Source organism: Heterocephalus glaber, unplaced genomic scaffold (genome assembly GCF_053883595.1).
Source record: "Heterocephalus glaber isolate CG9 unplaced genomic scaffold, H.glaber_assembly_v1.0 deba00001497, whole genome shotgun sequence".
Lineage (NCBI taxonomy): Eukaryota > Metazoa > Chordata > Mammalia > Rodentia > Bathyergidae > Heterocephalus > Heterocephalus glaber.
In genome coordinates this window covers 15,898,539-15,922,096 of record NW_028258320.1, presented here as the reverse complement: position 1 = coordinate 15,922,096, position 23,558 = coordinate 15,898,539, and the positions used below count along the sequence as shown (strand labels likewise).

The 23,558-nt window shown below is 41.8% G+C and overlaps 2 protein-coding genes across 10 annotated transcripts in view; one reads left to right on the top strand and one right to left on the bottom strand.

Annotated features, from left to right (window-relative positions):
- Positions 1-15,649, bottom strand: part of Ascc1 (activating signal cointegrator 1 complex subunit 1) — a 106,854-nt gene extending 91,205 nt beyond the window's left edge. For 3 of the 5 annotated variants that reach the window (XR_002395598.2, XR_002395599.2, XM_004846239.4), the window contains exons 1-5: positions 15,513-15,649; positions 13,150-13,283; positions 12,130-12,229; positions 6,627-6,724; positions 489-667 (exon numbers count right to left, since the gene is read on the bottom strand). Coding sequence is in view for 3 of the 5 variants with exons in the window: in XM_004846239.4 (XP_004846296.2) it covers positions 489-667; positions 6,627-6,724; positions 12,130-12,229; positions 13,150-13,283; positions 15,513-15,616 (615 nt within the window). In the remaining 2 variants the exon portion in view is untranslated. Of the gene's footprint in view, positions 1-488; positions 668-6,626; positions 6,725-12,129; positions 12,230-13,149; positions 13,284-14,948; positions 15,287-15,512 lie in introns of those variants that run through there. The other 2 variants (XM_087184715.1, XM_021259589.2) reach the window with 2 other exon arrangements.
- Positions 15,261-23,558, top strand: part of Anapc16 (anaphase promoting complex subunit 16) — a 29,201-nt gene continuing 20,903 nt past the window's right edge. For 2 of the 5 annotated variants that reach the window (XM_021259591.2, XM_004846236.3), the window contains exons 1-2: positions 15,261-15,443; positions 20,654-20,819. In XM_021259591.2, the coding sequence (XP_021115250.1) occupies positions 20,678-20,819 (142 nt within the window). In that variant the 5' untranslated portion in view covers positions 15,261-15,443; positions 20,654-20,677. Of the gene's footprint in view, positions 15,444-15,654; positions 15,766-20,653; positions 20,820-23,558 lie in introns of those variants that run through there. The other 3 variants (XM_004846238.3, XM_021259592.2, XM_021259593.2) reach the window with 3 other exon arrangements.

The window sequence follows — 23,558 nt, the reverse complement described above, 5'->3', positions numbered from 1 at the left end:
TTCTTTTTAATCAACTGAAATTATATCCAAAAGAAGTTTCAAAACTTCCTTTCTCATCTGGATTATCTGCAATTATCACAGGATTTCATTACTACATAAATCTGCCGATTCTATTCCTGAATTCATCTCTTATTCACAGCCCAAAGGCGCACAGGCCCTGACTGACTGGAGACTGAACATCCGCGGGTGATGACATCTCATCAACACTGCCACCAGGAAGAATGGAAGACCAGTGTATCACGAGCCTCTGTGTCTTGGAATTTTAGGGTATTATACAGTATTTACTGCCCACCTAATATACAGAAACTTAGAAGTGGATATGTCTGTATTTCTTTTTCAGTTCAGGACTACAAGAAGCCATCTGAAGGTGTTACCTTTCAGGATGGGAGAAGAGGTTTGTTATCTTCCTACTGTCTGAAAGATGAACCATTTTTGTGCTTTTTAAATATCTGACTCTTTTTAGACTTTTTGCTTTGTTTGGAGCTTACCTTGGAGCACTTCTCTAGGACCTTCTCCTGGAATTTCAGGAATCCTTCCTGAACCTCAGCTTCATTGAGGAAAAAAGCAAGGAAGTGAGTGAAGGGCTGCTTTCTTCTAAAAGTGTCCAAGAGAACATCAATCCGAGTTCGGGCTGAAATGACACCATTTCGATGCTGACCAGCGATGACTGCAAACAAAAAAAAAGGCTTAACATGTTGCTATGGAAATGTTTTCCAGACCCTTAAAACTTTCAACACAGAATCGTTATATAATCTAGTAGTTCCACTCTAAGGATCTAAAATAAATTTTAAAAATAATGATAATAATAATAAATAAATAAGTTTAAAAAATGAGTGTTTTTAAAAATTTGTAGCCAGATGGGCGTGGTGGAACATGCCTATAATCCCAGCACTTGAGGCAGGAGGATTGCCATGAGTTGAAGGCCAGTGAGTTCAAGGCCAGCCTGAACCACATAACAAGACCCGGTCTCAAAAATGTAGGGAACCTGGTCAGAAGTGAATGATTAAGCTGAATGATTAAACTGTAGGACAAAAGCATAGGCTCTATGAGGGGTAAATGGTTAAAATACGGGGCAAAAACACACAAACAATTAAACTGTGGGGCAAAAAGTACACAGGCTGTGTGAGAATCGAGTAGTTAAACAAGAAGTTTAGATTAGTGAGGCATGTTATGTCTGGCCAGGTCCTTCCCCTTTCCCAAGAAAAACTGCCCAGCCTTGAGACAGCTCCCACCCGCAGGGAGACTGCTTTTTCTCCTGCTTTCTTCTCTTACACTGAGATTCTAAATAAAAGCCAGGGGCCGGGGATTTAGCTCAGTGGTTCTGCCGCTTGCCTCGCAAGCGCAAGAACCCGAGTTCCATCCCTGGTACCAAAAAAAATTACTAAATAAAAGCCAGACAGTTCTCGACTTGGTGGCTTTTTCTTTTCCCAGGCTCTCCCTACCACCTGGGTGCTCTTAGTGGAGAAACAGCCCTTGAAGACTGAAATAAGTCTTGCCTCAGGGTAATCTTTTCATCCTCTACACCCCCTAGGGTCACATACTATGACAAAAAACCAGAAAAACAAAAACAAAGTTAATCAAACAATAACTAAAGAGCAAATATGATGAGGTTAAAAATATTCCACAGTTGGGCCAGGGATTAAGCTCAGTGGTTCCGCTGCCTGCCTCGCAAGCACAAGGTCCTGAGTTCAATCCCTGGTACCAAAAAAAAAAAAAAAAATTCCACAGCCACAATTTATAATACCTAAATCTTGGTAACCCCCCGGCCCGGCCCGATGTGGGGTTTTTTTATACAATGGAGTACTACTCTGCCATAAAGAAGGCTGAGATTGAGACATTTACCTAAACTGATACACTTTGAGACCATACTCTTTTTGTGGTTTTTTTTTTTTTTTTTTTAGTACTGGAGATCAAACTCAGGACCTTGTGCTTAGGAGGCAGGCTCAGTACCACTGAGCTAAATCCCTGCCCTGAGACCATACTCTTAAGTGAAATAAATCAAACACACATGTTTACTGCATTGTTTAGGGCTGAGGATTTAGCTCAGTGGTTCCGCCACCTGCCTTGCAAGTGTAGGGTCCTCAGTTGATCCCCAGTACCAAAAAAAAAAAAAATTCCTGGGCTGGGTATTTAGCTCAGTGGTGCCTCCACCTGCCTTGCAAGCTCAAGGACCTGAGTTCGATCCCTGGTACCAAAAAAAAAAAAAAAACAAGTAAGATTGGGTCCTTCTTTAGAGGACAATTACATTCTACTATGTTACCTCCTCCTCTAGTTTCTCTGATATAGAAGCAAGAGGAAAAAGCTAAATGGCAGCAAACCCCACACCAATGCAACTGCAGTCTTGATTTCACATCACATTCAATTTCTTCTAAACAATATATTTGATTTTTCCATATACTTTATTCCCCAGAAGACCAATAAGCCAGTTTATCTTCTTGCTTCTCAAGTAAATTAGTTCTGCAAAATTCTTACCCTTTTTTTTTGGCGGGGGGTTCTTGAGACAGGGTCTTGCTATGTAGTTCAGACTGGCTTTGAACTCACTATGTACCCAGGCTGGTCTCAAACTTACAGTGATCCTCCTGCCTCAGCCTCCCAAGTGCTGAGATTACCACTGTGCCCAGCTTAGTTCTGCTGAACTATGGTCCCCCCACAACCCCATATTTGGGATTGAACCCAGAGCCTTCACACTGAGTTGTATCCTTAGCCATTTTTTAATTTTTGTTTTGAGACAGAGTCTCCCTAAATTTTGCTAAGTTGCCCAGCCTGGGTTCAAACTTGCAATCTTCCTGCCTCAGGCTTGAAGGAACCCTACCAGCGCCATCCTGGTCTGAGCAAAGACTGCTTTAAACCCTTTACCCCTCCTATGCTGGTATACCTACTAAAAGTGTATAATCATGGCTTGATAAGGCCTAGTGAACACAGCTACAATCCCTAACTCCCATCATTATTCAGCCCCACGCTTGACAAGTAACAGCAACTCCCTATGCATTCTCAAGCCTTGTCCCTGACAGGCACCCACAAGTCCTTTTCACTGAACTTTCCACCTTGAAAGTCCCATTTTGCACCTGCCTGGCAAGCACAAGACCCTGAGTTCGATTCCCGGGAAAGGGGAAAAAAAAATTCCCATTTTGACCTTTTTCTGTCACAGGCACCACCTCCCCTGCCGCCATTATGCCCATGGCCCTACAGAAGACCCCACAGCCTGTATGAGAGTTAGCTGGGTCCACTATCACCACTCCTGTTCAATATTGTTCTGGAAACATTAGCCACAGCAATTAGAAAAGAGAAAGAAATAAAAGGAATAAAGATAGGAAAGGAAGAAGTGAAACTGTCATTATTTGCTGATGATATGATACTTTACACAGAAGACCCAAAAAACTCAGTCAAAAGTCTTCTAGACCTAACTGACAGATTCAGTAGAGTAGCTGGATACAAGGTCAACGCTCAAAAAACAATAGCCTTCTTATATGCAAATAGCAGACTCATTGAGAGAGAAATTGAGGAAACAATTACTTCTGAAATAGCATCTAATAAGATGAAATATCTAGGAATCAAACTAACAAAGAAAGCAAAAGACCTCTACACTGAAAACTACTACACTCTGAAAAAGGAGATTGAAGAGGATATAAGAAAATGGAAAGATATCCCTTGTTCCTGGGTACGAAGAACCAATATAGTGAAAATGGCCATACTTCCAAAACTAATATATTTAATGCAATGTCAATTGAAATTCCAACAATATACTTCACAGAACTAGAGAAAACAATCCAAAAATTCATTTGGAACCAGAAGAGACCCAGAACAGCAAAAGCAATTCTAGGCAACAGAGACGTGGCTGGGGATATCACAATCCCCAACTGGAAACTATACTACAAAGCCACTGTGATAAAAACAGCATGGTACTGGCAAAGAAACAGACCCAAAGATCAGTGGAATAGATTAGAAGATGCAGAAACAACTCCAGACATACTCAGCCATCTCATCTTTGACAAAAGAGCCAACCACCCTCATTGGAGGAAAGATAGCCTATTTAATAAATGGTGTTGGAAAAACTGGATTTCAACCTGCCAAAGATTAAAACTAGACCCATACCTATCACCATGCACTAAAGTAAGATCAAAGTGGATTAAAGATCTAAATATTAAGACAGAAACACTAAACTTTCTGGAAGATAAATTAGGTAGAACTCTTGAAGACATTGGCATAGGAAAAGACTTTATGAACAAATCCTCAGTATCACAGAAGCTAGCACAAAGAATCAACAACTGGGATCTCATCTTATTAAAAAGCTTCTGCACTGCAAGAGAAATCACCAACAGAGCTAAGAGACAACCTACAATCTGGGGAAAAAATTTTAGCACCTGTACCTCAGACAAAGATCTACTACCTATAATATATAAAGTACTGAAAAAAATCAGACCCCTCAAATTCAAAGACCCAATTCAAAAATGGCCATCTGAAATGAACAGACATTTCTCAGACAAAGAAGTAAAAGCAACAAATAAATATATGAAAAACTGTTCAACATCTCTGATCATTCAAGAGATGCAGATGAAAACAACAGAGATTGTACCTCACCCCAGTAAGAATGGCTGCTATCAAGAAATCAACCAATAACAAATGCTGGCAGGGATGTGGGGAGAAAGGAACCCTTCTCCATTGTTGGTGGGAGTGCAGACTGGTGCAACCACTGGAAATCAGTATGGAGATACCTCAAAGAACTAGGGCTAGAGGTCCCATTTGACCCAGCTATTCCCCTGCTGAGTATCTTCCCAAAAGAATTAAAAGAATCATACCACAGGGCCGGGGATTTAGCTCAGTGGTTTCGCCACCTGCTGCACAAGCGCAAGGACCTGAGTTCGATCCCGGGTACCAAAAAAGAAATAAAAAAGCAATATGTGCACCCATGTTTACAGCGGCACAGTTTGTAATAGCTAAAGCTTGGAAACAGCCCAAGTGCCCATCAACTGGAAACTGGATAAAGAGAGTTAGCTGGTCTGGTCTCTAGTGCCACAGCGGTCTCTCTCTGGTTTGTTCTGAAATAAACCTGTCCTGTTGAGCCCATACTTCTGTTTTCCTTTTTCCTAATGAGCCTCCCAGAGTTCTGGGACTACAAGCGTGTGCCACCACACATGATTGGTAACTTACATTTTAAAGCTTAAGGAAAAACTCAAGATTAGCACTTATAAGTCTAATGAACCAAATATTGATTTTACTAAAAATCCTTCTAAAGTGATGCTAAACGTTCCTCTGTGAGAGTTTGCTCAACTTCCCAAAGGGCTAGGGAAACTCTAGCACTGCACTCTCCAATGTGGGACCCACATGCAGCAAGTTAAATGAAGTAAAATTAAATAAAACTGAAACTTCAGCTTCTCAGTCACACTGGCCATGTTTCAAGGGTCATAGCTATATGTGGCTGCCAGTGCAGTATGGGACATTCTGGGCATCACAGACAGTTCTTTGGGACAGCACTGTTCTAAAGTCCATGGCTACTTACCTAGAAAGGTGACTATGCATATAAGCACACAATAAAAAGAGTACTTGTACAGGAGCCAAGTAAATCTCTCATCCATTAAAAAAAAAAAAAGTACTTGTAATTCTTTCTGCCAAAATGTAGGGATATTGATGGAGAGTGGATTCTTGGTGGATGGGCATGTTGATCCATGCCTGACACGTGCCCAGCTACTCAGAAGGCTGAAGCAGAAGGAACACTTGAGCCCAGAAGTTTGAGACCCCATCTCAAAAAAAAAAAAAAGAAGAGAAAAGAGGAGGGCAGGGAGAGGAAGAGTAGGAGGAGGAGGGGAAGAAAAGAAATCACTGGAAGCTGCTTCTTTGAAGAAGTCCTATCATTTTAGAATGCATTTTACAATTTTGTCCCCACAGTGCCCCTGACTCATTTCGACACTAAAGTCTGTGTCTCTGGTTCACAGTGAAACCTGGTTACAGACACCCTGTGGCTTGATTTATACCACCAAAGTGTTCTTCCTTCTCTGAGCAGTTATTTGAATCAGATTCTGTTATTATCATTATGCAATTATATCACTTTATCTTAGGTAGTCTTACAATATCTTAGCATCTTCTTGCTGGTCTAACACAGCAAGAGTAAAAATCTTAAGAGAACACATACCAAAGGGGCTGAACATTGTTTCATATTCCCTGATCTAAATCACTTTTTCTGGTTCTACCTTACAACAATAAGCAAACAGCCTTTGAAGATACCAAAGCAAAAAAGAAATCTAACGCACAAGGAAATCTGGAAGTTTCACCCTACTAATAGCACATGGTCAAGTCAAAATCAAGGCCCAGGTACAAAATCAGAACAGGTTGTGCACATCTATGCTCATTTGGGAGACTGACAGCACTCTGGGAGCCTGAGGCAGGAAGATTCTGAGTGCAAGCCCAGCCTGGCAACTTAGTGACTTACTGATACTCTATCTCAAAATAAAAAATAAAAATGGCTGAGGATGTACCTCAGTGCAAAGGCCCTGGGTTCAATCCTCTGTACTGAAAAAGAGAAAAAAAGGCCAACAGCTACTGAGTTTTAGAGAATAAAGTCATTAAATGATTCAGCTGAGTTACCCTGCTCCATTCGCATGCAAACATAACTTATACAGACTGAGTCTCACCAATTTCTCCGTCTAGTCCAGGTTTAGGAATGGTAATAGAAGTTTTGGTCTCCATTTCTATTTTCTTCTTAGTATCCCCTCTCTTTCCAACTATATGCCTACAAATATGAAGAAAAATTAACAGGCGATTAAAAATATTTCAGAACAAAGACTCTCACCATGTTTAACTTCATTGTAGTCAGAGATCCTCCCTTACAGAAAACTGCTTCAGTAGAAGTTCACTATTAGTAGAGAAAATCAAAACTATCTAGCTTTATAAAACACTCTGTATTACACTCACTGGCAAAATGACTCCTTATTACTAATTCAATATGTACATAGACTGACCAGACCCAAGTCCTGTTTGCTTCTCAAACTCAGATTCAAAATCTAGGTCTGGGAGCTGGGGATTTAGCTCAGTGTGCCGCCACCTGCCTCGAAAGTGCAAGGTCCCGAGTTCGATCCCTGATACTGAAAAAAAAAATCTAGGTCTGTATGCAGTGAAAAGACATCTGGCACACTCTCAAAGAGCATTTCTATGAATCGATGGGGCCACAGTTTGAGGCAGGAGAACCTGGTACATTCTAGAGGAGAAATTAACTATATTATGAGTTTATCCTAAGAGAAAGATCCTTGATTAGGGTAAACAAGTTAGAGAAAGATCCTTGATTAAGGGTAAACAGGTTAGCAGAGCGAAGAGCATGTCATTCAGGATAGATTCAAAAGCAAAGAGAGTAAACCCTCAAGGTGAATTCTGGACACAGACTTTTTTTAGGCCGGGGGCGGGGGGAGATTTCACCTAAAATATATATATATGTGCAGGTTCTTGAGAAAAACTAGAAGATTTGACTCATGGTAATGACAGGCTGGAGCCAACCCTCTAGTACCTGAGGATGAGACATGAGCTCATCACAATCCCTCCTGCTATCGTACATCTACCCCACTCCAGTTATTAATTCATGTAGCTCAACTGCCTGGGCCTCCTAGTAATCATAATTGTGACACTCCAGTCATGTTCTGGAACCCACAGTAATTACACATGTCAAAGTGTCAAAGTGAACAAGTGTATGAAGCACTAAGAGACCATCAAAGGAATATAACGTTAAGAACTCTGTCATCAACATTATTTCAACTTCTATGATTCCAATTACACACCCATTACCATGGATGATTATGTCTAAAACTATTCTTTTATGGGATGGGGGGTGCTGGGAATTGAACCTGGGGCCTTACATATGCCAAGCATGCACTCCATCACTGAGCTATACAGCCCTTATTCACTTGTTTTCACACAGGACAATCAAGCCTAACTATTTCCATTAAGATCTACTGCAATAAGCCAGTTTTTTAAAAAGTTAGATTTTAGGCTGGGAATATAGCTCAACAGTAAAGTACTTTCCAGCATCTACAAGGCCCTGGATTCAATCCCCTGCACCACAAAAAACAAAACAGAGCTGGCTATGGTGGCACACACCTGCAATCCCCACACTTGGGGCTGGGGTAGGAAGATCCTCTCAAGTTCAAGGCCAGCCTGGGATTACACAGTAAGTTCAAGGCCAGCCTGAACTACAGAATGAGACCCAGTTTCAAAAAAACAAAAATTTTAAAAAATATGTTTAGGACAGTATTGGAACTCCACAATTTCCACATGGTTTTCTTCTGTGGTGGGCTAGAGAGTATTCAGCACCAGTCTGTCAGGCCTTTGCCTCCCAGGCCTTATCAGTTAGGAGTGCTTTTAATCAGGCTCCTGATTGCTGGTAGGCAGCTAGTGGACAAGCCTATCACAAAAAGCAGTTAGCTCAAAGTGTTAGTCATAATCTAGGCCTCAGCACCTTAGAAAGCAAAGCAACTGAGGCCCAACAGGCCTTAGAATCAAACAAACCTTAGGCAAGTCATCTAGCCACTCTATTTCCTCACTTGTGCTTAGAATGCACAAGATCTGGGTTCAATCTCTAGCACCAGGATGATGATGATGATGATAATGATGATGATGATGATGATAATGATGGAGGCAAGAATAACCCCTACATTATCACAAAATTCTTGCAAGGAGTAAATGTGATCACATATGAAAGAGCTTCCCAGGGACTGGCACAAAGCGTCATTTACTCCATGCTATCCTTGGTGAGTCTCAGGTAAAAGTATAGCCAGCCTCAAAAGACATTTACATGGAAAGTCTAAAATATTCACTACACTAATACAGGCAAGCAGTGAAAGAGGAATTCCGGGCCAGGGATTTATCTCAGTGGCACCGCGCCTGTCGCACAAGTGCAAGATCCTGAGTTGGATCCCCTGTACCAAAAAAAAAAAAAAAAAAAGGAAATTCCTTGGTTAAATATGTATGGAAATTCCTACCAATCAAGTCTTTTTCTATCTTGCACAATGGAGTCACACAAAGGGCCTCAAAAATTAATGATGCCCAGGTCCTGCTCTCAAGAGATTTTGATTTCATTGGTCGGGGGTGCACACAGACTTTGGATTTTTTTTTTTTTTAAACCCACAGGTGATCTTAATGTAATCTGAGGCCAGGACCCAGAGCATTAGATATGTTCCATGGACAGGTGTTGTCAACACTAGGCTTTGATTATAAATGAGTTTGTTGGGACAATTTCTTCCTTGACCCAAATAAGCCTACAGAAATGATTCAGAAGAAATCTTCCTAGTAAATATTGTCTACTAATTAGAATTCAGCAGAGCCAATATCTAATCTAACATCCAAGTCATCTAGTGCATAACGAGTATTTAGTACATACAGAATTTGAAATATCATCAAGTTAGAATCAGACATCTAAGGAAATTTTTACACATTAGTAGTCCATATATAAATTAAGACATATTACATTGTTTTGTTTTGTTTTTTAAAGAAACTGGGTCATGACTTTCTAAAACCATGTTTCTTAGGGGAAAATGTCACCAGGGTCTGAGAGGAAAGTATGCCATCAGGTTAATTCTAGTTTCCCATTTGTTCACATTCCTGGAGAAATTTCATCCTTAAATGTACTTCAGAACATTCTCAAGGTTAATGAAAACAAAACTATTTGACTGGTGGAACTTAGATGTGTATGATTTCATATTTGTAGATTTCCCTCCCAAAATGGACCTAATGCATCCTGTGTAACACAGAGACACAATAATATAATTTGTGGACTTTAAGGACCAGCTGATTTTTAGAAATATAAGCCCCAAAAAAGCCAGTCAGCCACTCTCTTAGTCACTTTCTTTGTTGCTAAGCCACAATGCCCAAAGCAACTTAAAGGAAGAAAGGTTTATTTTGGTTCATATTTTAGAAGTTTAGAACTTGCACGGTTGTGGGCACAGTGGAAGGCGGAGGGCCTTGGCACATCATGGCATCCAGAAAGCAGAGAGTGAAGGGGGAGCCAGGGAAGGAGGGACACCGTTCCAGGCCACTCACCCAGAGAGCTGCCTCTTCCAATCAGGCCCCATCTCCTAACAGCACCTTTACTCCCATAAACCAATCATCTCCCAAAAGCCCCACCTATGATCCCCAACGCTTCGTGGGGACATCTAGCTATAAATCATATCAGCCACATAAACTGACTATTCTGTCATGGTCAACACCGGACAGAATGTGGATAGACATGCACAAGCAAGCACAGACTGAACTGATCACAAAGCTTCCCAGCAACATATAGGGGCCGGGGATTTAGCTCAGTGGTTCTGCCACCTGCCTCACAAGCATAAGGACCCAAGTTCAATCCCTGGTACCAAAAAAAAAAAAAAAAAAAAAGAGGGGTGGGGAATGGAACAGACACACTTCTGCCTTCAAAAATCTTCCTACCTAGTGGAGAAGACACCAATAAAATACCACACAAATAAAAACAAACAAGGACTATGATAAATGCTACAAAGGAACAGCAGAGGTGCTGCTGTGGTTTTTATCTAGATGTCCCTCAAGAGCCTCGTACAGTCAGAGGTGGATTTTTTGGAAGGTGACTAGGCTGCTGCACTATTAGGAGGCGGGGCCTGGATGGAGGCAGGTCACTAGGGCTGCCTGGAGGGTGTATTTCCCTCCCCAGCTCCAACTTTCTCTCTCTGCTTCCTGGCCACCATGACTTGAGCAGCTTTTCCTCTGCTGCCCCTCTGCCATGCTGTTTTCTGCCTTGGAGCCAGCCAAACATGGATTGCAACCACGAGCCAAAATAAACCTCTTCTCCCTTACGTTGTGGGCGATGATACTGTGTCTCAGCAATGAGAAAGTGACCAAGACAGGTGCTATGAAAACAAACAGTAGGGCACCGGCTGGCAGGGATGACTGGAGCAGAGCCAGCTCCCCTAGGGAAGGAGATAAATAGTTGAAAAAGAGAAAAGATTCTAAGGCATGTTGGGAGCAATGCTACATAATTCTAGGGAAAAATCATTTGAGTAGGCCTAGTTCTCCCGCCTGCAGCCCAGCTAGGACATTCCAGACATAATTGCATTTTGGCCTCTGGTAACAACTGAGACCTCAGTGATCCCCAGATGCTGTAATCTCCAGGACAAGACCACACCTGCGGGAGATGCCAGGGAGGAACCAAATCTTCATCTGCATAATTCCTCATTGTTCTTAGATTTCCACGGCCCCCCAGCCTTTTGTTACACCTTGTTTATCCCAATGTGAAGTACTGAACTCTACATTTTCACTTGTTACTTTTGTTTCCCCATGTACTGAATAAAAGGTGCTGCAAACTAGGAGGGCTTTTGTCTTTGCTGCACAGAGCAGCACTGATCAGACCCAAAGCTCAGCTTCTTCTCAGTCTCATTTGTCTACCTTTCCTGTCATTCGCCGTGTGCTGCTGTGGCTCACAGGAGACTAGGACTTACTGCAGAGGTTCTGGTAACGTCCCCTTCCCCTGTTCCATACAAAGGCAAAGGAACAGCACATGCAAAAGCTCTACAGTGGGAAGGAACATAGGCTATTTAAGGAACTAAGAAAACCAGGTGGGTAAGAGAAAGAGTGGTGTGAGTTAAGACCAAAAAATGCAGGGCCCACGAAGTCATGCTCACTGTGCTAACAGACTAGCACCCATCTTCACTAGCAGGTCCAGATGCAGTTTAAGCAAAGGTGGCAAAACAACCAACTTTGCCTTTTAAAAAACCATTGCTGGGCCAGGGATTTAGCTTAGTGGTTCCGCAAGCGCAAGGACCCGAGTTCGATCCCCAGTAACAAAAATAAAAAACAAGTAAACCACTGCACCCTCCACATGACGAACTGACTGGGTAGAGCAAGAAGCAATGTGGAAAGACCAGTGAGTGGCCACTTTAATGGAAAAAAAAGGCAGAAGGGTGGCAGTGAGGACAGATTTAAGCGACAGGTCAAAGGATATTGAAGGGACTGCATCAGCAGGACTCAGCAGCACAGGTGGAATGATGACATTAACCTGTAACAGTCCTTTGATGTTTTGGGACATAAAACATTTTATCATGAGTAATCAGGCATTGCAATAAGTGTGGAGGATACAGTCCACCTCCCTTGGAGTGTCCTGGGAGCCCTGCCCATGCTGCTGCCAGGGACCCACACACTCACTTGTAGAGCACGCTGGGGGCGCTCACAGTCGCTCTGAACCCCTGCGCGGTCTGCTCCACCTCGTAGGCATCACAGGGCTCATCAGCACCCTCCATGGAGTCTGCACAGAAACCACAGCGCCTGAGAAATGTGCCGCTGCCCCATGGACACGGCCTTCCCCTAGGTGTCAGCCTGGCTCAGCTTTAAAGTTCTACGCACCACAGAGAGCACGCCCTGCTTATGCACTACACCCAAGCCCAAAGTAACCACCCTGACAATATTTATAACCCGGCTCAACTGTTTGGTTTATTTCTTAAAATGACCATATATTATAATAAAGTTAGTTGTATTTTTGGAATTCTCATCTACGCAAAGAAGTAAAATAATACAGTTAACAACAGCCAACATTACTGGTCAATGATCTAAATCCTTTATACATGTCCTTTTATTTGTAATATATACATTAAAATTACCCCTTGTAGCCAGGTGTGGTGGTGCATGCCTCAATTTAGGGAAACCCCATCTCAAAATTAAAATTAAAAAGGTCTGGGGATATAGTTCATGCAAAGGCCTTGGTTCAATCCCCAGTACAGCAAATAAACAAGAACCACAAAAAAACCAAAACAAAATAAACCCTTTGTCACATTTAAGGGTTTTTTTTTTGGGGGGGGGGTGTTTTTTAATTTTTTTGGTTTTTTGAGACAGAGTCTCACTGTGTAGTCCAGGCTGGCCTTGAACTGGTGGTGATCCTCCTGCCTCAGACTCCTGAATGCTGGGATTACAGGCATGTGTCACCACACCCAGCCATTTAAATTTTTATACAAAGATAAAACATGATTTACAAACTGCAACCGAGAATGTCTCAGACTCTAGCGCGTCATTACCTTTGAACATCTACACTATGAGAACCATCCATTTCATCCCCTGAAACATTAATTTCAGTGCTAGCACTTCTAGAAATACAGTGAAACAAACAAACAATTGTCCCCACAATAAAAAGGACATTTTACTTCTAATCTGACCAAAGAGCACCAGGATTACCTTGATAGAAATCCTCCTCATCTTCCTCATGTTGGTAAATCTTTTCTTGGATAGGATTCTTCCTGTAATTCCTTCCATCAATTGTTATAATCTGTGGGCGCAGAACTTCCATTTCACTTTCTCCTAGTAATATTCTAGTGAAGTCCCAAAAAATAAATTAGCATCTCACCCATGTTTAATCAGAAATAAAAACCCTATACATGGGATCATTATATGGACCCAAAAAGACATAGCTGGACATCAGTTTCCCACCACACCATTGCATCCTGGCTCTCTGGACAGTGAAATAAAGTTTAAACTCTCAACCTAGAGAAAGTGATTAAAAGGCTTTTATCTACAACCTGTCCATGACTGTGAAAGAGAAAATGGAGGTATCTTTATTAGTTTAACTTAAAAGGAACAAACTGCAATCTTCTATGTTCATCTAAGCATTTTCGGTATGATCATTAAGGCAATGAAGGATACCTAATACACATATCTATGAGATGGGAAGGAGAAGCCTAAGTACTTTTACAGGTGCTAGAAGTACATGCCTGACAACCAGATCCAGTTGCTTGTCAAAATACAGTTGAAATACAACTTTAACGAAAGTGGTTTTCAGACCAACACACTACAGAGGGGAGGAGTCCAATTCTATTGGCCACTGCCCAACAAACTATAAATCCCTTCCCAAGAAGACCAGCTTCCAGTCACTATTTAGTAAATCAGTAATTTAGGAGGGGCTAGGGATGCAGTTCAGTGGTAAAGTCTGGGCAAGGACATGATCTCCACCTCTAGCACCACAAAATAATACTGTAAGGATAATACTATAGGAAACAAAGATTCCTTATGGGCAACCTATGGTTAAGTTCTAGCATTGTTCCTACCACACAAATAAGGTGTGATCCAAAAGTACTGTGACTGTTTACATAAAAATTTTTTTACACTAAAAGACACATTGCCATTAATCCTCCTCAAAAAACTCACACTTGGGCCCAGGATTTAGCTCAGTGGTTCCATCACCTGCTTTGCAAGCACAAGATACCAAGTTTGATCCCCAGTACCAAAAAAACCAAAAAAACTCACCCTTGCTTCAAACACTTATCTCATACTGTATGGGATTGTATGTTTTTGTATTTGTTTTGACAGAGTCTAACCCCATGTAGTTCAGGCTGATCTTGAACTCATTATGTAGCCCAGGCTGGCCTCGAATTCACCTGCAATCCTCCTGTCTCAGCCTCCCAAGTGCTGGGATTGCAGGTGTGCACCACCACGCCTGGCTAGGAACGTTTTTATTTCACAGAAACTGCTGTAAATGTTTTGAATCTTTTCAGGATATTGAGATACCCACAAAAAGACACCGAAGAGGACTTCCAGAACTGCTTTAGGTAAGTGTGCTCGAAGGGGAAGATTTTGAGAGGGATTGATGGGATGCCTTTTATAGTAATAAACGTTTTTACTTTTAATTTAAATATTCACCATATTTATCATACCACAAAGACTTGGATAGTCTTGAAGCCCCAAATACTTAAGGGTTCCAAAGAAAACAGATCAACTCTTACTAAACACACTAATGCTCAGCCCAACCCTCAGCAAGTCTCTTTAATTGGTAGTTTTTCTGCTTACAGAATCAGAGAGGTTTCCTGTTTTGAGAAATAACAAGATAGGACATAATTAGCAAGTCTAATGACATTACAAGCTACTCCTCTATTCCCCAAACCCTTCCCTCTCTCCCAAGAAAGCTCCCCATAAAACTAGCCTTTAATGCTGAGTTTTCAGACCAGAAGTTCTAGAGGAAGAGGCTATTTTAAGTCATCTACCTTTCCTGCTCGGCCCTAGACCGAGACTGCTCAGAAGGGAATCGTTAATCTAACCCTGTTTCAAGAAGATTTGAAGAGAAAAACAGTATTCTTCGCAATATCGCGAGAGAGGCTTAAACTCTAAATCATAAACAGAAACAAGAAAAGGAGGAGGCCAACTGCTCCAAGAAAACTAAGGCAGGGCCGGGGATTTAGCTCAGTGGTTCCGCCACCTGCCTCCCAGGCACAAGGACCCGAGTTCGATCCTCAGTACCAAAAAAAAAAAAGACAGAAAAGAAAACTAAGGCTGAACGCGGAAAGAAGAAACACGAAAGCGTACTCCAGGAGCTTGTTCTACCACGCCTCTCCGCCCGGCCACGCCCACCACTCTACGGGAGCGCGCACGCAGTGGAGGCCTTCCTCTAGCGGGAGCACGCCGCTGTCTTCGTTGTGAGCGCGACTGCTCAGACTGGCTCTGGGGGTGGGGCTGTGAGGGAAAGGGCCAAAGCCGCTGAGGTAAGTGGCTTGAGGTTTGAAGGATTTTTAAGAGCTTGGTGAAAAGGGACTCGACCCCTGGGATCCTACCTGCAGGGTCTAGGAAAATGGAGCAGGTAGGAGGAGACACAGGAGGCTGCCGCCGCGGGCGTGTAAAAGGAAATTTCCTCAGGCCGCGCTGGACTAGTGCGCATGCGGGCCGATGGGCGGCGCCTGCGCAGTGGGGCGGCTTCCTGCCGTCCCCTTCTTGGGCCTGAGCTGCAGGGGAATCGTGGCTTGGTGTTAGTTTGGTAGTTGATGTGGACTCTTCTCCGCTCTGCTCCTGTCTGTCCACTCTGCCCAGGTAGAGCGGCAGGATCTATTTGATTTGGATTGTAATACAGCTGATTAAGTAAAACAGTGGAATGATTTATTAATGGTGGAATTTAACAATTGCTTATCATAATTTGCCTTTGTACTGGGATAGGAACTTCCTTCATCCTATATTTTTAACGAGCGCTTTTTCAGGGAAAAGATTTTTTTTTAGCCCCGTTTTATTTATTTATTTATTTATTTATTTATTGTACCAGGGATCAAACTCAGATCCTTGCGCTTGCGCGGCAGGCAGCAAAACCACTGAGTTAAATCCCCGGCCCCAACCCTTTTTTATTTTTGAGGCAGGGTCTCACTATACAGTCAGGCTGGCCTCCAACTTGCGGCCATCCTGCCTCAGCCTCCCATCTACTAGGATGACAGGCAAGCGGCACGACACCCGGCTTCAGGGAAGGATCGTTTTTAAGAAAAAGAAAAAAAAATAGGCCTGTATTGCCAGGCCTATATAGCCTGAATACCTCCTGAGGGCCTGGGAGTCTAGTGGAAGATAGATTTGTGTAAAGAAATCTACACAATGAGAAAGAAAAAACAATGAGCCAACTTTGGTGACATCGTTTCTCCAACCCCCACTTAACCTATGCGAGATGCCAGCCTTTGTCCTGTTATTTACAAATCATTCATCCTGGAAATGCTGTGATACTGCTTCTGTACTAGGCCTCGAGGATAGAAAGAATCCCTTTCCCCTTCCTAAGATGACAGGATTCTTCCAAATATGAACCTTGAAATGAAAGTGTCCCGGCTGGACTGTAGTTCAAGTGGTAGGTTGTGAAGGGCACAATAGAGGTGAATCCCGAGCAGACCCTTTCCCCTTTAGGAGTTTGCTGTGCCTACATCAGATGGAGAGAATTAAAACTTTTCCCATGAGCAAGTGTGTTGGGACATAAGTATGAACATCAGGTACAGTTGTGCATACCTGTAATCCCAGACACTCAGGAGACAGGAGAATGGCAAGTTTGAGTTCAGCCTGGGCAATTTAAACCCTGTCTCAAAATAAGAAATAAAAAGGGCTGGGAATGTAATTCAGTGTGAGGCTCTGGGTTTAATCCCTCAGTACCAAAAAGGAAAAAAAACCTGGGATCTATATTGGGGGGAATAAAAGAATCTTGTGTTTGCTAAACTTGAAACTTTTCCAGTTGCTTTACATGTATTCATTTTAGCTTCATAACACCTCTGTAACATAGTCACTATTTACTGACCCCATTTCACAAGTGAGACAACAGAAATAGAAAGTTTAAGTGATTTGTCCAGAGTCATAGTAGAATAGCAAAACCAAGACACGAACCCAAGCAGAGAGGCTTCAGTCAGTTCTTAACCACTATGCTGAGTTGCCTCAGTTCCAACACTCCTGAGCCTGAGGCAGGAGGATCGCTGCAAGTTTCAGGCCAGCCTGAACTACATTGTGAAACTCTTGTCTCAAAACAACAATCACAGCAGATAAGCTAAAATTGTCTTGATGCCTCAGGGTTTTTTTCTTTGGGATGGGGGTTGTTTGTTTGTTTTGGTTTTTTGAGACACAGTCTTGCTATGTAGTTCAGGCTGGCCTTGAACTCTCGGTTCCTCCTGCCTCAGCCTCCTGAATGCTGGGATTACAAGGCACGCCACCACCACGCCCAGCTCTTTCCCTTAGTTTTGTCATCTATACGAGGAGGAAGTTGGATGACCTTTAAGGAATCCATGGTAATATTTAATTCATTCTGAAACATGTACTTAAGTGGTTCAGGCCATCAGTTAATGCCTGCGTCAGAGAGCAGTTACAGTCCAAGGTTAAATTCGCATGTACCATTTGGTAATAGTGTGCAAAACAACCCACTGATAGGGCTCATGCTTAGCATGTGCAAGGCCTTGGGGTCAGTCCTCTGGACCAAAAGGAAAAATAAGTAAGTAAATAAATACTTAACCCAAATCTTTAGAGCTACAAATTGCTTTGGTGTATCTTTCCACCTCAGCAGGCACTGCGTATTTAAAGTTAGCCTTGTACTAATTCTGGTTTCTATTTTTAAGCTCTGCTGACTATTTTGTATATGGAGCGATACTATAGTAGTTTTGAGAGTTAGAAAGAGAATAGGATGAAAGGCATTTGATTTGATTATATTCCATTTAGTAGTCCAACTGTGGGCTGGCTTTTGACACTCTCCCCACTCTGAGAGGTGCTTCGGTGCTCTGCTGAGCAGCTGATTTCCAAATATAAAGTGTTTGCTGCTGAGTAGAGGGTGGAGGGAAAAGATTAGAGTTTTAAATCTTAGGTGAGATACTGTATATAAACAGTTCAAAGTGGGTTCTACTCTGAACTGGTAGAAAATAAAGACTGAGCTGCACTTCAGAAGGTGGCCAAGTTGCCTGTAATATTTGAATCTCACCAGAAATCCATTTAAGATTTGGACCTGGTCCATTACTGCTAAATTTACAAACTTACTGAACTATATTTTGACTGATAGGGTCCAAAGGATTGGATACAAATCTAACTTGAAAAATTGTTGCCTCTATGGATATGAATACAATTTAGAAAGTTACCAGGGCCCAGAGAAGAAAGGAAAAGTAGCATAATAGCAAAATGAAACTTGTTAATCAATTTGCATTTTAATAGACTGACAGTCCAATTATAGCAGTAGCCTTCTAGTTCCATACCCCACTTCAGTATTAATCAGTATTACTGATGAACGTATAATGAAACCAGAAACCAAGCTCAGCATCTCTGATAGCCTTAAATCATCATCATAAAATTAAACAAACAACAGCCAGCATGTCAGACATAGTACATCATTTTCCTTACTAGGAAACTAACTGTTCTGTATATAGAGCATATATATCTGCATAGCATTCCTTCACTGATTTCTATCTTTAAAAAAGTAAGTTTCAAGAAAAAAAAAGTAGTTTCAACTCTTTTTTTGTGTGTGTGTGCTAGAGATTTGACCCAAGGTCTTAAGAATGCTAAGCATCCGCTCCACCGTGTAGAGCTATTCCCCTGCCCTCAACTTTATGCGGCAAATAAGTTCATTTTACAACTGACAACAGAACGTTAATGAAAAATATTCAAATTCTCTGACCATTACAGAAGAAAATCTTTTTTTTTTTCAGACAGAGCCTCAGTCTGTAGTTCAACCTGGCCTCCAACTCATGTAGTCCTCCTGCCTCAGCCTCCCAAGTACTGGGATTACAAGCATGCACCACTAAACCCGGCTAGAAAATTCATTTCAAAACCCTTTAGGGTTTTTTTGTTTTTTGTTTTTGTTTTTTTTTGGTACTGGGGAATGAACTCAGGACCTTGCTTTTGTGAGGCAGGTGCCACAACCACTGAGCTAAATCCCCGGCCCAAGTTTTTTTTTTTTTTAATTCAGCCAAAATTCACATAACATTGAAATAATGATTATCCAAGTTTTTTGTTTGTTCTTTCCTTTTTTCTTTCTTTCTTTTTTAAAATTTTTGAAGCTGGGACTTTCCGTGTTGCCCAGGCTGGTCTCAAAACTTGGCAAGTCCCCTGCCTCAGCCTCCAGATTAGTTTGGGACTATTGGACACATGCCATCACAGCTGGCTGCAGTCATTTTTTATTTTTATTTTATTTATTTATTTATTTATATTTGGTGTGGGTATTGAACCAGGACCTTGTGCTTGCAAAGCAGGCGCAGCACCACTGAGCTAAATCCCTGGCAGTCATTTTTAATTTAAATACTAGAACTGCATTATCAAGCATAATACATTGTAACTATTGAATTTTTAATTAACATTAAACAAAATTGAAATTCCAGTTCTTTAGTCACACTAATTTATAGCCCATTAGACTAATGGCTACCATACTGGACAGTGCAGAAATAGAACTATTAGAATAGAATAGTTCTATTAGTATGGTGCTAGATTTTTTTTTTTTTTAAAGTATACACTTTAGTGGCCAAGGATTTAGTTCAGTGATGCTGCCACCTGCCTCACAAGGGCAAGGTCCCTCCCTGGTACCAAGAAAAAAAAGAAAGTATACACTTTGAGGGGGAAAAAAGAAAATTTTAAAAAACATATATATATGCTTTGGAATCTTTTGTTTAAACTGATGTGTCTGTGACAGTTATTTTTAACTTTTTTTTTTTTTTGGTGCAGGGATGAACTCAGGTTCTTGAGCTTGCGCAAGTTATTTTTAACTTTTTAAAGAAGTCATGTATTCAGTACAGATTTCCTCATTTACATTGAGATTCTTTGATAAGATACAAGATTAAACACAGCTGCTTTGTTCATAAGGGGCCTTGACTTCCGAGATAATTTCCTGAGCTATTTTGTTCCAGTTTTGGGACGCCACCAAGTGGTGGATTGTAGTATTACATTTGGGTGAAAAAACGGTGCAAGTGCCAGTTTGTATTTCCTAACCAGTTTCTTTTCCTAGGGAACGGAACACAGTGTTATTCTGGAATCTCAGTTGGAAAATTTTATAAGTCACTTTCTTGGTGTGGCTTGGTCAGGATGTATCCAAGACAAACTGTCCTGTGCAGCATGATTGTTTTATCCTTGCAATTTATTTCCTCAGTCACATTTCCACTTTGGCACTTCCATATCACCCCTTTGTAGCTCATAAATCACACACAGTCAATCCCAAATGACAGAAACACTTTGATAATGGTGGGAAATGGTGTTCTACGTAGGCAAATTACTCTTCAGCATATTTTTGCTTCAAAACCCTAAGTGACAAACACCCAAGTGACATTTAATGTGAAGCATCAATAAAAGATTGTGGGACTAGAGAGGGTAGAAGAAGGGGGAGCTAATTCTTTACAAAACTGTGCTGGCCCTTATGGCAGCTGGAACAAAATGCTGTCCATCTCACTTCCATAAACTTGCCAACAGCTGTTTTTTGTTTTTGGGTTTTTTTCCTTCTCTGTAGGGAAGTCAGAATTCTACTGGAGGAATGGCTGCCTCTTCGTCGTCATCCTCAGCTGCGGGGGTCAGTGGAAGTTCCGTCTCTGGATCTGGGTTCAGTGTCTCAGACCTCGCCCCACCACGGAAAGCCCTTTTCAACTACCCCAAAGGAGCTGGGGAGATGCTAGAAGGTGATTGATCTCATGCTGCTTTTTGCTGGATAATTGGACTCTGACCTGCAGTGAATATTAATTGTAAAGAAGCCATTGGGGCTGGGGATTTAGCCCAGTGGTTCCGCCTCCTGCCTCATAAGCGCACGGTCCCGAGTTTGATCCCCGCTACCCGCCCCCCCCAAAAAGAAGCTATTAAGTGTATTAAGAGATGAATTTACCCTGATTTCAGCTCCACATTTCATCTCTTGTCCCTATCTCAGAGAAGATTTTTTAAACAAATCTTGTTCCAGAATTAGAATTTTTAAGCTGAGAGTTTACAAATCAAGGAGATCATCTAGAGTGACTTAGATCCAAAAAAGCTAAGTGATTTGACCACGTGGAAGGCAGAGTCAGCACTGGAGCCAGGAATTCTCTTGCTCTCACTTTGCTTTATCCTGAAACCTGTCCAACTTCCTGTAGTTAGTAAGTTTGATACATTTTGTTTCCTAGTGCAATTAGTCTGCAGATCAGTTAACCTGGTCAGAGAGGTTCTAAGAGGAAATACTGCACCAGGATTTCATGAAGACAAGTCTCCTGCCCCACTGCCGGATGATGCTGTGTGGTTTTTCTAACCCTGGAGCCGGATTTGCACCTAGTCTTCCACTACCTTACTCTGCACACATTTGCAGACTGGCTGGCAAAGATGAGGGCACAGGCAGCAGGCAGGAAATAGCACTGGCAACTGTAATTCATCAGATTCATACCACTTTAGGAGCTAAACTTAATTTTTCAGACAAAGCTCACTAGGTAGTCCAGGCTGGCCTCAAATCCTCTTGCCTTAACCTCCCAAGTGTTAGAATCACAGATGTATGCCACCACACCTGGCTAGACTAGTTTGTTTGTTTGTTTCTTTTTGAAACAGGGTCTCCTATATAGTTCAGCTCTGACCTTGAACTCATGGCAATCCTGCCTCAGCCTCCCTAGTACTGGGATTACGGGCATGCATCTCCAAGCCTGGCCTAGACTAGTAATTCTTTTTTTTTTTTTTTTGGACAAGTAATTCTTGATAAAATAAAAATTATCTGAGGAGCTTATTTTAAATGTATCTTTCTGAGCCTAAGTTGGAGATTCTGAATTAACATAGCACAAGTTTGTTTTGTTTTATTTTTAAAGTTTTTTTCTTTTTTTTTTTTTGTTACCGGAGATCAAACTCAGGTCCTTGCGCTTGCGAGGCAGGCCCCAGAACCACTGAGCTAAATCCCTGGCCCCTGTTTGGTTTTATTTTTAACTGAGAATTGAAACCAAGGCCTTTGCACTGAGCTGCACCTCTCCCCCCTTTTTTTGAGAGACAGCCTTGCTATTTGCTGAGTTGCCCACACTGGGCTAGAACTTGCAGTCCTCCTACCTGAACCTCCCAGAGTGCTGGGATTAAAGGCATATTCTCCGGGGCGGGGATTTAGCTCAGTGGTTTCACCCCCTGCTGCGCAAGCGCAAGAACCCAAGTTTGATCCCCGGTACCAAAAAAAAAAAGCAAAATTATAGGGGCCGGGGATTTAGCTCAGTGGTTCCAGCACCTGCCTTGTAAGCTCAAGGTCCTGAGTTCAATCCCCAGTACCAGAAAAAAATGTGTGCATAACACAAAATGAGATAAAAGCATATGCTCCATGGGCTGGGAATTTAGCTCAGCGGCACTGTGCCTGTCTCATAAACACAAGGTTGTGAGTTCAATCCCTGGTACCAAAAAAAAAGCATATGCTCCACATCCAGTTTAAAAAATCTTCCTTTTCAACCAACATCCAGGGTCCTCTCATTAAAGTAATCATCTCATCATATTATATTTGAAAACATTGGCAGAGAATCCACTAAGAATTAAAAATCTAGGGCCAGGGATTTAGCTCAGTGCCACAGTGCCTGCCTGGCAAGTACAAGGTTCTGAGTTCGATCCCTGGTACCAAAAAAAGAATTCAAAATCTACCTGAGTTAAGCAGTTTTGTGCTCAATTATATATTGTTTTTTTACTTTAAATATTGCATATTTATATGATATATTTAAAAACTCATTTGGGACTGTTTCTGAGAAAGAAAAACTATAAGTCAACTTTTTTGGGGTGATCTTTATTTATTTATATCGAAGTATAATAAAAAGCAGTTTGGGGCTAAGCTAGGCCAAACACTGGGATTCTTGTTTCGGTTTTTGTTTCTGCAGTGCTAGGGATTGGACCCAGGGTCTTGCAAATCATCAGGAATACCTACTGAGTTATACCCCTAGCAAGCCAGGGCAAACAGAAGAATCCTTTGTGATGGGAAAACCCAGGAAGACCGTAGGGCTGTTAGGGTCTGTACAGCTGGTTCAGGTTCTGATCAGCAGTGAAGTAGGTGACCGACCAGGTTAGTGAACATAATTAGTAATAGATGCCCTTGCCTTTTCATTTTATTCATTTGTGTTAACTGAATAATCAAGTTAATTTTACTGAGTCTGGCTGGAGATAGAAAACATTAAGGGCCTTGTTTACTATATTTGGCATTAAAAATATGTTAGGACTTCAGTTATCTGCAGCAGAGATGTATTAAGAAAGTTTCCCACAAAACAAATGAAAAGTTAAGGGCTGGGGGGCCAGGGATTTAGCTCAGTGGCACTGCCCCTGCCTTGCAAGCACAAGGTCATGAGTTCGATCCCCAGTACCAAAAAAAAAAAAAAAAAAAGGTGAGGGTTGGGGATTTAGTTCAGTGGCACCATGCCTGCCTTGCAAGAGGAAGGTCCTCAGTTTGATCCCTGGTA